General features: G+C 33.3%; 1 protein-coding gene across 1 annotated transcript; it reads left to right on the top strand.

Moving 5' to 3' along the window:
• Positions 1-851: 851 nt before the first annotated feature.
• LOC143061664 (melatonin receptor type 1B-A-like) lies at positions 852-12,305 on the top strand. The gene is made up of 2 exons (XM_076233768.1): positions 852-1,119; positions 11,551-12,305. The coding sequence occupies exons 1-2, from the start codon at positions 852-854 to the stop codon at positions 12,303-12,305; spliced, it is 1,023 nt and encodes a 340-aa protein (XP_076089883.1).
• Positions 12,306-14,243: the final 1,938 nt, after the last annotated feature.

Below are 14,243 nucleotides of genomic sequence, written 5' to 3'. Positions count from 1 at the left end.
GTCATTTGATTAAGGACTTTTGAATTTTCCTCTCAGTTCGGTATTTTTGTTATACTTTTTTTCAATCCTTCAACTTTACGTTCCCCTTTGTAGACGATGTGTTCTCTTAAATATTTCAAATGTGGTTACTGTGTTGGTACTGGCATTGATCTCATCAATTTTTAGAATAAAGAATACAATTCTGCATCATTCTAGACTTACCCAAGAAATTGAGGATCAATTATAAACTAAACTGTACGACGAAAAGGGATAAATTTAGCTTTCCAAATTTTGATCTGCCCATTTTATGTAGCTACATTTTAGCAGCGCCTGTTGTTAGAGTATGTATCTCCTAGATGATACCATATTACTAATCTTACGTTTCCCACATGAGTTTCTTGTTCAAATGGTAAAGTTGAGGTAATTTCCTTTGCAAATTGTACGGGCATCTTTTTCTAAACCTCACCTTAGTACATCGTTAACTCAAGAAATCGGAATGAGGAACATAAAATGCTAACGTAAAAACAAGAAATACAAAAACTAAAATAAGTTATATAGTTATGCTTTGTTTTAAACACAAGTTGTTGATAAAAAATGTTACAACTTGTGCTTTTTTTGTGTGTGGGTGTATTTAAATATCCGTTTCATTTACTCGGTCTTCCATAAAGCAAAGAGACTGTCGGACACAAATCCAATTTCGTTGGATAAAATTAAACTAGATTTCTTTGGTTGGTTTGGATATTTATGAGAAGCGTGAAAATGTTGCGCAAAGATTGTAGAGGTTTCAAAGTCAATTTCCAACAACGTATCTTGAGGTCTATTTGAATCTTTCTTTACGAGTGCATGCTAATTTCTAGATCTGACATTTAAAAATGAATAACAGCTTAACATCAAACAGTACCAGGACCGATAATCTATATTTCAGACGATTTGAATTTATTCAGGATTCCCCAGTATCTGCTATACTTAGTATTATATTTTTAACAATTGCATCAGTTGTTGGCACCTTTGGAAATATTATGATTTTAATGATTGTATCGAAAACAAAGGAACTAAAACAAGTGCAATCTGTTTTCATTGTAAATTTGGCTATTTCAGACATGTATGTTACTTTGATAGCGGATCCTATGAGTATTGTTGGTAAGTAGCTATCTTATTGAGTATTTACAATAATTGGTATGTAGTGGTACGTTAATCTATTTGTGGTCATACAATGCAAATTTGTATGGTTACAGACGATAGTTTTGGAAGATGATTACTTCTTTAATTTTGTTTAAATATTTTAATACACTTAGTGGACGACTGTCAAATATTCTAGGTGAGGATTAAATGATCAAATATTACTAACATCAACGGTACCAATTTAACTGCACCATATGCGCATTTCGACATTAAATGTCTTGTTAGTTGTGTTCCATCGCGGGGTCAAATATCAGAGATTTCAAAACTTAATAAAAAAGGAAATTCTAAAAATAAAAAGAACGAAAAAGGATTTATAGAATAGCTAATAAAAGAATTTAAATGTAAAAATATATTCAACGATTACTGAACAGCATATTAATTCACAAATACTTGTTGTGATGTCACGAGTTGAATATCTTTCGATATGATAAGACCAGACAGCTTGAAGGACACCGGATTTTAATAAGTTGAAAATACAATTCATAAGAATAAATACATAAATAAATCAATACAATTATAGATGATTACTGAATGCTGATATATGACATATATGTTGTATATTTAGTTAAATACCAAATAATAACAAAGGCTCTTTCATCCCGATCCCGCCGGCCAGGAACAACCAACTAAAACGAGTTAACTCGGGTCAAACTACATTAAATACCAAATATGCGGTGGAAAACAGTTGGAACCTGCGTCCAAACCCTATGATCGGAAGACCGTCTCCAGAGGTATACTTGGACAGTATAAAAAATGAGTTATAATTATTTCGTATAAACCTTTGTCTAAGTTTGTCATAACATGGACAGTTTAACATAAAATGATTTTCATCTTCGACCTCTAGCTTTTCACACAGTACACATATTCGGTCTGGTAACGCTTCGTTACGGAACCTTCCAGTCTCAATGCGTATAGGAAGAATCCCACATCTTAATTGGGAAAGAGCCGATCGTTCTTGATTAGACAGATTTGATATGATATACTGTTCTACTTCGTAATTTTCTTTGAAGGTCACAAATGTTCGTAATTTCGTTGATAAAGCAGATTTGTATTTCCATTCACTTTCAGTATAACATAAAAGTTTTTCTTTAGCTTCTTGCATGTCCACTATTTGTTTCATAGATGTAACTTAAACCAAGTTTATTAAAGATGTCCATAACTTGTGTGCACCATAATCCATTATTCTTATACTCCCACTCGAAAACTTTTTTCGTGAGTCTCTCGTCGTTCATAAGAATGAGACGGTTCCATAGGCGTACCATATTTCACCAATGTATTTGCGTTAGTGGTAACCAGCCAAGTTCACTGTTTAATGCTATAGTGGGTGCAAACCGATGTAAACCACAGAAATATCATACGGCTCTGTTTTGTATCATATCAATGTCATGATAAGTATTGTAGCCCAAACACCAGAGCAACAATATAAAACAGGGCTGATACAGAAGTTAAACACAGTTTCAAAGGTTTTAAATCCGATTTCTTTGTATGAATGAACTTCTGAAATAGCAGCACCAAGTGCTCTACCACCGGCTTTGGCAAATGCATCCACTGCAGCAGCATACTTAAGTTTCTCGCTAAAAATAACGCCCAGGTACCTGTATTGCTCAACGATTTGTAGTTGTTCATTTCAATTTTGAATGTTGAACTGGTCCGTGGAATTCGACCTTTCCGGAAGTGCATAACACTTGATTTTGCACTATTTACGTTTAATCTCCATTTCTCACACCATTTATTAAGTACGTCAAGAACAACTTGCATATCGCGCTCGTTTTCAGTCACTAAAGGAATTTCATCAGCGTACAACAATATACTGATTATTTCATTTTCTACCGGGATACCCATGTTCAAATTTTTATTCTCAACAGCTAAGTCATTAATAAAGATTGAAAAAAGCGTCGGCGAAAGGTTGTCTTCTTGTCGGATACCATTTACACAAGGGAACCAGTTTGTTTGGAACCCGTTTACACGCACACAAGACTCAGTGTTAACATATAAACTGGATATAGCATTGTACATGTAACCATCTATTCCCTTCAGTTTGTACTGCAGTAAGTTGCGATCAACGAAGTCAAAGGCTTTCTGCAAATCAACGAAAGTTACAAAGGTTGACTTCCGATTTTGAATCATACTGTTTAATGTAAAGACATGGTCCAAACATGATCGATCTTTTTGAAATCCGTTCTGTTCGTCAACAATTGAATCATGTTTTGCAATCTGTTGTTTAAAACCGAACTATAACACTTGGCTAGTACAGAAAGCAGACTTATACCACGGTAGTTTAATGGAATTCTTTGATCTAATTGTGTACCTTTTGGAATTGGATGAAGTATAGCCTTTCTCCATACTGAAGGCACTTTTCCAGTTTCGAAACATAATTGAAATAGCTTATGTTACACAGATATAACACTATTATTCTTCAAAACTTCATAATACAAAAGGTCAATGCCTGGCGATGTTCCGTCTTTAGAATTAAAAACAACCTTCTTTACTTCTTCGATCGAAATCGTTCAATCTAACTTTCTGTTTGGTTCAAAAAGAGGGTTTAGCATATTGTCCTCTAGTAACTGTTTATGTTGCATAGCATGTGCGTAAAATGTATCATCAGATGTCGTATTAACTTTTTTATACAAATTCGAGAAATCATATTCCCATTTCTGTAAAACTTTCGATCTATCAAACGTTATATTACCACCGCCCATATCACACTCCATAGGTATATCTTTCTTCCTGTTCGGGCCCAATTTGTTCAACTCATCCCAAAACTTTCGTGGATTATCTATAGAGACTTTTTCAATGTCAAGCGCAAAATTCGATTTGTACTTTCTCTCTAAGAAACGTAAACGATTATCAAATGTTTTTGAGAAGTCGATAATTCTGTCCTAGCTTTTCGTCGGGCACCATGTCCGTTAGTTTTAAGAAACGGCTTTTCTTTGTCTCGCATATTCTTCTATAATCGAGAAAGTTCGTCATTCCAGAAGGGTTTATCATTACGAAATTTTCTCCGTGTTCGTTTCGAACAATCAGTGAACGGTACTTTATCTTCCATTTCACGAAAAACTGTGTCACAAAAAGCTGCATATATACTATCTATTTCACCTTGTTCTTCTCTACAAATCTCGATTGGTCTAATAAGTACATTTATCGTTTGTTTAATAATGTCGGAACACATAAAATCCGCAGGAATACTACGTAGTTTGAAATTTTTTCGGTTCTGATCTGTCTTCACATCGTTATTGATATCTGTTTTGTTTCCGTTACCCGATTCTGAATTCAAATTGTATCTATAATGATAGTCAAAAACTAAAAATGCGTGATGAGGAATTTTACATCGAGTGTCTATGAGATTTTGAATTCCCTCGGCACCAACAACGTCACCACACGGTACAATCTTTAAGTCTTTTCAACTGCCAATGATATTATGAGGAACGCATATATAATCGACAACAGATATGCCTCTTGATGAAATTGACGTGTACTGATTTGATTTTTCACCAAAACGACCATTCAAAACGCAGAATTTACTGTCAGTTAGAAACTCTACAAATACTTGTCCGTGTTTATTGCAAACAGAGTCTATAGTGGTCCTTTCACAAACATTATCAAATTCAATATTTAAGCCATTCAAATGGCCAATTCGAGAGTTAAAATCGCCTAATAAAAAGATGGCATCCATATCGCAATGCAAGTAAATTTGAGCCAGAATATGAGAGAAAAAAGTTTCAGGGTCTCTACCCCATGGTGAATTTTCAGGTGGTAGATAACATGAAAATACAACGAAACACAAGCCTGTTTGTTTATGACGAAGTTCTAATCCCAATATACCATCGATAGATTTGTCAATCACACGTACGTAAAAAAAAGTTTAAAACTGTACATTTAACAAAAAGCCAACACCTCCAGAACCTTTTGGCGCCTTCCTATGTACAGAATGTCTTTTAAGTACATTGACAATGGGCTTTGTAATGAAATTAAAGTAGAAAATGCAAGGAACTATATCGTTGCAACTTGCTTTGATGCACCTATCGTTCGTTGTATGACATCCGTTCCTTTATTTTTCTCCTATAGTTGATGTGCTTTCCTCTGTTTTGATTTGTAACCCGGATTTGTTTTTCTCAATCGATTTATGACTTTTGGACACTGGTGTTCTACTGTTGCCTTTATTCGAGGAGTGAAATTGTCCAGTTTGTTAAACATGAGAATTATAATGAAGAATAACTTACTAAATGTTCATTATAAAACAATAGACAAAGGTAATACGTACAGAAAATATAAATATATAATATTATATATGGTAGAACATACTTTTATATGACATCAGAGGGAAAAACAAATTATTTTCCAAATTTATACCAAGTGATCATAACTTTAATACCGGAAACAGCAACAGAAGTTCCTAAGAATTAAAAAGGATTAAGAAACAAAACTCTCATGATCTCCAAAAGGAAAGAGCATGGATATGTAAACAGAGAAATACTATTAATGCTGTCAATACAAACGTTTGAAGATTTTGTATAATTGCCATAAGACGACTCTCCAACAGAGACTAGCATGGAAGATAATAACTGTATGTCAAACGTAAGTCCTTTAACAATGTGCAAAACCAGTACAGCATAGCTTCGACATGACAAACAATTCAGACGAGAAATCTAACGGCCAGATTTCTGTTACAAAAAAAACCCGAAATATTATATAGATCAGCATACTACAACCACTTAACTACATGCTCCTCGCGTCACTTGGGAAAGGCTCATACAGAATGCGGCAGGGTTAAGCATATTAGCGCGCGCCTACATTTGGACATTGGTACAACATGACAACATAAAAAAAAAAAAAACTAAAAAAATCAGTTGAAAAGGTGATGGACGTTATCTATGCATCCCTGGTTATGCATTAAGGGAAGGATTTTGTCAACGCAAATTCCTAATACCTGGCTTAATTCATTGAAATAAGAAAGATTTGGTTTCGATGTATGACTATAAAAAAAACTTATTAGCAAATCGAGCCCCGTTAAGACAGAAACTATCCGGGTAAATTATCGACCCTTTTAATTAAGATGAGGCGAAAGATACCAGAGGGACTTCCATAAGTCGAAAATTAACTGACAATTGACAACGCTTGACTCAAAACGAAAAGACACAAAGACAAACAAAAGACACAAAACACACCAACGAAACTAAAGATTGAGCAACACGAACTCTACCAAAACTGGGAGTGATTTCATATGTTTCAGAAGGGTAAGCAAATTCTGCTCCATATGTAGCTCCAGTCGTGTTGGTCATGTTAGTACAAACCCGGTAATAAGTCTAAATCGGTAGGTCACATTTGGGAAAAGGGTAACTAATTATTTAGAAATATATCCAATTAAAAACTTTGATTTAGTCTCTGGTTGATAGTAGTCTCACTGGTAATGATATCACATCTTCTTATTTTTGTGTTCCATTAAATTCACTGTTAAATATTTATACATACCGCTGTTGTTGGACTACTTTAAAAATAAAAATAAAAACAAAACACAAACAAACTTTTCGTTCTTATGTTGTACTGTTTCATCATTGTCCAAGGTTAGGGGAGTGTTGGGATCCTACTTACATGTTTAAACCCACCACATTCTGTATGTATATGCCTGTCCCAACTACGGAGCTTGTAATTCAGTGGTTGTCGTTTGTTTATGTGTTACATATTTGTTTTTCGTTCACTTTTTGTACATAAATTAGGCCGTTAGTTTTCTCGTTTGAATTGTTTTACATTGTCATGTCGGGGCATTTTATAGCTGATTATGCGGTATGGGCTTGGCTGTTGAAGGCCGTACATTGATCTATAGTTGTTAATTTCTGTGTCATTTGGTCTCTTGAGTAGAGTTGTCTCATTGGCAATCATACCACATCTTTTTTTTTATATCAAGATATCAATATATTTTATTGTATTTAAAAATGATACCAGTTACTGGAAACAAGAAATGTGAAATAACCTTTGTCCAGTATCCGTGTTCTCGTGGCAAATAAACCAATATTACTGAAGATATGATTATGTGTCATCATGAAGACATAAATGTTTTACGTACATGCAGACTATTCCTGTTTTAGTCAAGAATTGCAAACTATCAACTTTATGTGAAGCTGAAAGGGTTATTGTTTCACTTTTCTATTGTTATTATCTATATACACAATTAATCAATATAGAAACATAATACCATTATTTTATTCAATAAAGTGTGCGCTCGGAACACACACAATTTTATAGTTGCATGTTTAATCAAACTTACAAGAACCAAAAGCAAAGTCGTGTCATAAGTTAAATTAAACGTAGAGTTCTACTGCAAACAAATTTTACATTTTAAGAATTTTAAGAATTACGTAATATAACAGATCGTGGGAATCTTAGAAAAAGTCATTAATCCAGTCAAAGGATCCATTGAAACATGCACTTTCTAGAATAAACTGTTGAAAGGTGTGAACTACTTGAACTGAAAATGTCAGCCCATTAAACGCTATGCATAGCAAAAGAAATTTTTGTGTTAGAACTTTAAAGATTGTGCTATTAAGAAATCAACTGCATATAAAATATATGCTTACGGTATAATATTCTAATTAATCTCAGTTCAAATCCATCAATTGGAAATACAACTTTAAAATTTTGATGGATTCAGTCGAGGATTATGCCAGGCAATGGGCTAAGCGTGAGAAGGAAGACGTAGAATGGATTAAGGCCCAGAGGTCGTTGATACAAATCAGAATAAAGAAACTGAATGGGTCTATCAATGCCCATGCTACGTCAATCTTTAAAGACCATAATGTTGCAAAACACTTATCCTACCTTCATGACAAATATGTTGTTGTCCCCGCAGATAAAGCCCCAAACATCATCGTTTTTGTGTATAAAACTCATTACATTAACTGCTTGATAAACGAATTAGGTATTGACAATTCACTTGGAAACCCAACATATACCCTCACGATACTTACTAAAGAGGAAATCCTGGATATTCATAGGTCTGTTCTATGTTCCTTTGGAATTTCAACCAAAGATAATGAACTGGATCTTCCATCACTGTATTGGTAAATCTAAACTGCATAAGTGTCCTTACAAACAACGGTATATTACTGGGTCTTCCAAGTGCTCCACAAAACCTCTTTCTAATTTATTAACATCTATTTTATCAGCAATCAAAGACGGGCTTCAAAGTTATTGTGAAACTGCATATTCTAGAGGTGGCGATCTTTTAGAGAACATACAATCTAACTCTCTTCCATGTTGTAATAGTATTAAAACATTTGACTTATCTACACTTTATACAAGTATTCCGCATTCCAAACTAACAGACACATTGAAAGAGTTGGTATTGCTTTGTTTCATAAAAAAGAATGGCCAATGAAGATACAAGTATCTTGTCTTAGGAAGTGATAAATCCTACTCTGTAAAGGATCACTCTGATTAAAAAAAATTGTCTGAAACTGACATGATCAAGATGCTTGATTTCTTGATTGACAACATATTTGTTACGTTCGGAGGACGTGTTTTTTAACAGACTATCGACATTCCAACGGGAACGAATTGTGCCCCTCTTCTTGTAGACTTGTTTCTTTATTATTATGAGGCTGACCTCATACAGGAACTTCTTAGAAAGAAAGATAAGAAGTTGGAAAAATCCTTTAACTCTACTTTCCGCTATATAGATGATGTTCTTTCACTAAATAATTTAAATTTTGTGACTGTCGAATGCATCTATCCCATTGAACACGAAATATAGAATACAACAGATACAGTTAAGTCGGCCTCATATCTTGACTTACATATAGAAATTGACAATGAGGGTCAATTGAAAAAAAACTTTACGAAAAAAGTGATGATTTCATCTTCCCAATTGAGAACTTTCCATTTCTAAGTAGCAACATTCCAGCAGCACCTGCATACGGTGTATATATCTCCCAATTGATAATAATAATAATAATAATAATAATAAATTCTTTATTTAAAGAGGGTAAACTCAGTTAGTTACAATAAAGTAATCTTTCCTGAGGCCCTCACAAAATTGCCTTTTCCGCTATATAGATGATGTTCTTTTACTAAATAATTTAAAATTTGGTGACTATGTCGAATGCATCTATCCCATAGATACGATATTCCCGTGCTTGCATTTCCTATCATGATTTTCTTGATAGAGGGTTGTTGCTCACAAGGAAGCTATTAAATCAAGAGTTCCAAATGGTGAAGTTGAAATCATCTCTTCGTAAATTTTACGGACGCCATCACGAGTTGGTTGACCGTTATGGAATAACCGTTTCACCAATGATATCGGGCATGTTCGTTACGTCGTAACTACAGTTCCTTCCCTTTCATAAATGTGACCTACCGAATTAGACTATTTACCGGATTTGTTATCTCATAAGCAACACAACGGGTGCCACATGTGGAGCAGGATCTGCTTACCCTTCCGGATCACCTGAGATCACCCCTAGTTTTTGTTGGAGTTCGTGTTGTTTATTCATTAGTTTTCTATGTTGTGTTATGTGTACTATTGTTTTTCTGTTTGTCCTTTTCATGTTTAGCTATGGCGTTGTCAGTTTATTGTCGATTTATGAGTTTGACTGTCCCTCTGGTATCATTCGTCCCTCTTTTACGTACAAAGGCCATATATAACTTTGTATTAGAATTGTTTTACCCGCAACTTTATAAAACAGTGTACTCAAAAGCAAAGTGAACGTTAATTCTCGTCGGCATGTATGGTCATTTCCGATAAAGTGAGTTCAAAAATCGTTAGCACATAGCAACCGATCGAGGTGTCTCCTAGTTGATTATGTTTTCAATAGCTTAGTATTATTTTATGTTCTTTATCTCCATTGTAAATTTTATGGACGTCATCACGAAATGGTTGACCGTGAGAGACTTGTATTTTAGTGAGGTTCTAGCTTATATAATATTTATAGATTATCGTTGGTCATCTTAACGAGATTGGTTTTATCGCTTGAGCCGAGACGGCGAAAGTATGAACAACAATCGATTTGAGATGACCAATGATAATCAGTTTATCAATATTTTACCCATGACGACGCTGTTAATTTCGTTGAAAATGGCACTTGAACCATTGGTGTCTAGCGATAATTTTTCATATCACTCTACTGTGCTGAGAAAGGAAATTACCAATTAAAGGAAAATTTCGCAAAATAGTGATAATCTTTAAAATTCCTCATCACTCATTTAGTATATTGGCAATTGTATACATTTTTATATCTAAACGTGGAAAGAGATTACATAGCCAAACTCTCCTATCTAAGACATTCTTCTCTTACAAAGACAATCATCCTTCATTATCGTCATATGGTAATAGGAATAAGCATTCAAAATCTAACAATCCAACCACACTTAATAAAGAGGAACAAGAACTTTAGGAATTCATTCGACTCACTAAGGATTTGGTTGCAATATTAATTTGTATCTTTTTATCAATGTATGATATTTTAACATCAGCAAACTACTATATCATAAGTATAGATTATAACATGCCCTTGTCCATATTGGCCCTGATATCATCCCGAGACTCCCATATCGGCCTCGAAGCTTTAGCCGAGGGCCGATATGGGTCAAGGGATTATACCAAGTCCAATATGGAAAGGACATGTTATAATCTATTTATCACATATTTAAGTTTTGCAGGAAAGAGGGGAAAAAGTTCAATTACAACAATTTAATGAAACAAAACAGGTAAATATTAAAACAAATTTACAAATTTTTTATCACATTTTCAAATTTAGTTTCTATCATTTACTCCATAGAAATTTATTATTATATATCGACTTATTTTAGAATATGGCAATAAACAAAAGCGAGAATTTTGGAATATATGGCAATACACAAATGCGAAAATTTTGCACCGTCATTGTTCGCCATTGTCGTTAAGGATGCAATGACGTCACGTCATTTAGAGGGCACAATATCAATATACTCTTTTTTGCCCCGGGCAATTTTGAGGTTATTGCATATGCAAAACCTAAGGTTTTCATAACAAATATGTGATAAATTTTAATTATTTCTTTTATTTGATAAAAACAGTTGTTAGTCATTCGTTGATGTGTTTTATCTTTTGAGTTTGCCATTTGACTAGGGACTTTCCGTTTTGAATTTTCTCGGAGTTCTTTTTTTGTGATTTTACTATTTCTATAACTTACACGAAGCTGAACTCAAGCTGTAGGGTAAGCAATGTCTTTTCCATTTAAAGACACAGTTGGTATTTATTATTGCAAGGACGAATTTGGTGACGTCACAATCGATCTAGGAAAAGGTACGAATGAACAAATATACAATATATAAAGGGCTATAATTTTATTGCACAATAGGTGATTGAAGTTGCAATAATCTAAATTCAATACTTTCAAAATAATTCTTTCCTTTCAGGTAAAATAGAAGGCCGACCATTCTTTTTGCAGTACCCAGTTCTCTGTGAGATCATTGGAAAAATTTGTACCATGTCATGTATTTCATCTTTGGGTTCCATCACATTTCTTAGTCTGAACAGATACATATTAATCTGTCACTACTCATATTACGAGAAAATATTTACTCGACGATCATGTATCATAATGTGCATATCACTGTATCTCGTTGGCATGATCATGGTTTTACTAAATAATGCTGGAATTGGTGGACATGGTTTTGATGACAAAAGTTTGGAATGTATTTGGGACAGAATGGCAACATACAGTTACACCGTTGTATTGTCAGTTTGTCTTGTGTGGGTTCCCTTGATAGTTGTCGGAATGTCGTACTTACGGTTGTTCTATTATGTCAGAAATAAACGAAAACAAATCGTGAGTAGAGAAAATGTCCAAAACATTGACAACAGATCACTTCGTCTAGCTAAGACAATATTTATTGCATATGCAATATTTTCAACCTGTTGGATGCCGTTCGCTACGTTGCTTGTTGCTGATTCAGATGATACGTTTCCACACGAAGTACATCTCTTTATTACAGTTTTTGCTCATCTACACCCATCAATCAACTGGTTGATTTATTACAATACAAATGGAAATTTTAAAGCAGGATTTCATAAAATATTCAGAATTTGCAGCCGAAGATATAAAGCACAGCATAATGGACAAGTATCACAATCAGGGACTACCTCCACAACGAGAGTTACCCGGTATTAAAATCAAATCCTTTCAATCTGAAGATTGAATTAGATCTATCAATAACAATTAGTTAGAAAAAACTTTGCATTGCTTACTTTATTTTCTCTGTTGTATGAATTAAATCACTTTTTATAATAACGAAAGTCCATTACGCTTTACCATTTTCCCATACATTAGGACAAATTTAACACATAAAAAGAAATTCAGTCCATAATCATGGTTCTAAATTTGAGATGACAAAGTTTACGGAACTGGTAATGGAGAAAGTTTATAAAACTTGGAAAATGAGATAAAAAGTTATTGGCCCCAGTTTATATTACTTTCATATTCCTATTAGTACATAGCATCTAAAATTGAAATATGTATTTTCAAGTATATTTCCTGTTGTAATGTAGCACAAAAAGTATTTCAAATGTTTCAACTAGATTAGTGAAAATATTTTGGATATCATCAGAAGATGTAAAAAACATATACTTCGCATACAAATGCTTTACTATACAAAAAAAACCCCGTTCTGTTCGAAAAAGTTAATTAGCTATAATTATGAATAAAAAGATTAGTCTTTCCATTAAAGGGACACTAGCTACGAGATATATATAAAAAATTAAAGTATGATGTTTTTGTTCAATCATTAATGAAAGTGAAATAGTGAAATACTAATTTTATTTTGTCAAATTAAGCTAATGAACATTGATAATGAATTATTCACTTGCAAGTGAATAATTCGACCTCATTAAATCCGTATTGATGTGAACTTCAATTTAACCCCGTAGAAAGAGATAGAATAACGCATGCATTGTCCGTTTACGGTTATTTAAAGGAAAAGAATGTCAACATTGCAAGTGAAACAAAGGTAAATAATTTTATTAACTGATTCGATCCACAAAAAAATCGTTCTTATAAAGGTAAAAACTAAGATAAACATTAATTTTTTATCTATAATACAAAATTTAAAATACCCATTTGAAAACAGTTGTAATATAGGGAAAAAAATGTCAGTGTTATTTTTTGCTCTTTATATATTATAGATACCATCATTTGTCCAACTTTTATATAAAAAAGTGGTAAACTAAGAAACTGTTAGTATTGTGGCTTATGGAGGAAACATATTACCTTTACCCCCCTAAAAACATATATGGTAAGTCAACACAATCTAATTGAATGTACATGGAAAATGTCTTTTTATACAGTTTTAAAGAGAGTCGAAACTTGCATCTGATACAGTAAAACTTGTAACATTAATATTGTGACTACCAATTCGCCTTTTCAGGATCTAAAGGATTATGGGTAATCTCATTGTTCGCACACCAACATGTAAATAACGTTACGTTATTGCTTGAATTTCCATTGTCTAGAACGTTTAAACCAATCACAACGTTTTAGTATACGCTTTTGAAAACGTTACCCACAATTCATTAGATTATGAAACTCGAATTGGTATTACATCTCCCGCATGGAGCCCTTTCCGGATTGTTGTTTTAACTTTAATATTAATTCCGGATATTGATGGGAGATAGGAGAATTACAAGTTTATAATCTACTGTCTAAATGGAATTACTTCTAGCACCTCTCCTAGTCAATTAAAAAGGATTTAAACAATATTGCATGTAAATATATAATATGTGTACATAAAATGAAAAAACTATTTTTGTTTCATATAATTCTAAAAAATCAAGTGCAAATTAACTTGAACACCTAATGTGTTTGACCTACTGATTTAACTTTTTTTAAATTTAATATATGCAACAATTATCATTTAAAGAAAACACTTGACTCATATTTGAACAAATATTTGAAAATTAAAAAATACAAACCAGAATCATTTGTAAGGCAATCTTGTTCGTCGTTCAAATGATATGACGTTAATTGGCAGTTCTCTTCGATATGTGAGCTTTGAATGTCCCCGTGTCATAATCCGCCACTCTTTTCAATAAGGAATACACAGTTCTATTTACA

The sequence above is a fragment of the Mytilus galloprovincialis genome, chromosome 1, assembly GCF_965363235.1.
Source record: "Mytilus galloprovincialis chromosome 1, xbMytGall1.hap1.1, whole genome shotgun sequence".
Taxonomy (NCBI): domain Eukaryota; kingdom Metazoa; phylum Mollusca; class Bivalvia; order Mytilida; family Mytilidae; genus Mytilus; species Mytilus galloprovincialis.
Note: the sequence above shows the minus strand (reverse complement) of the source record. Positions and strands in the feature narration are given on the sequence as shown.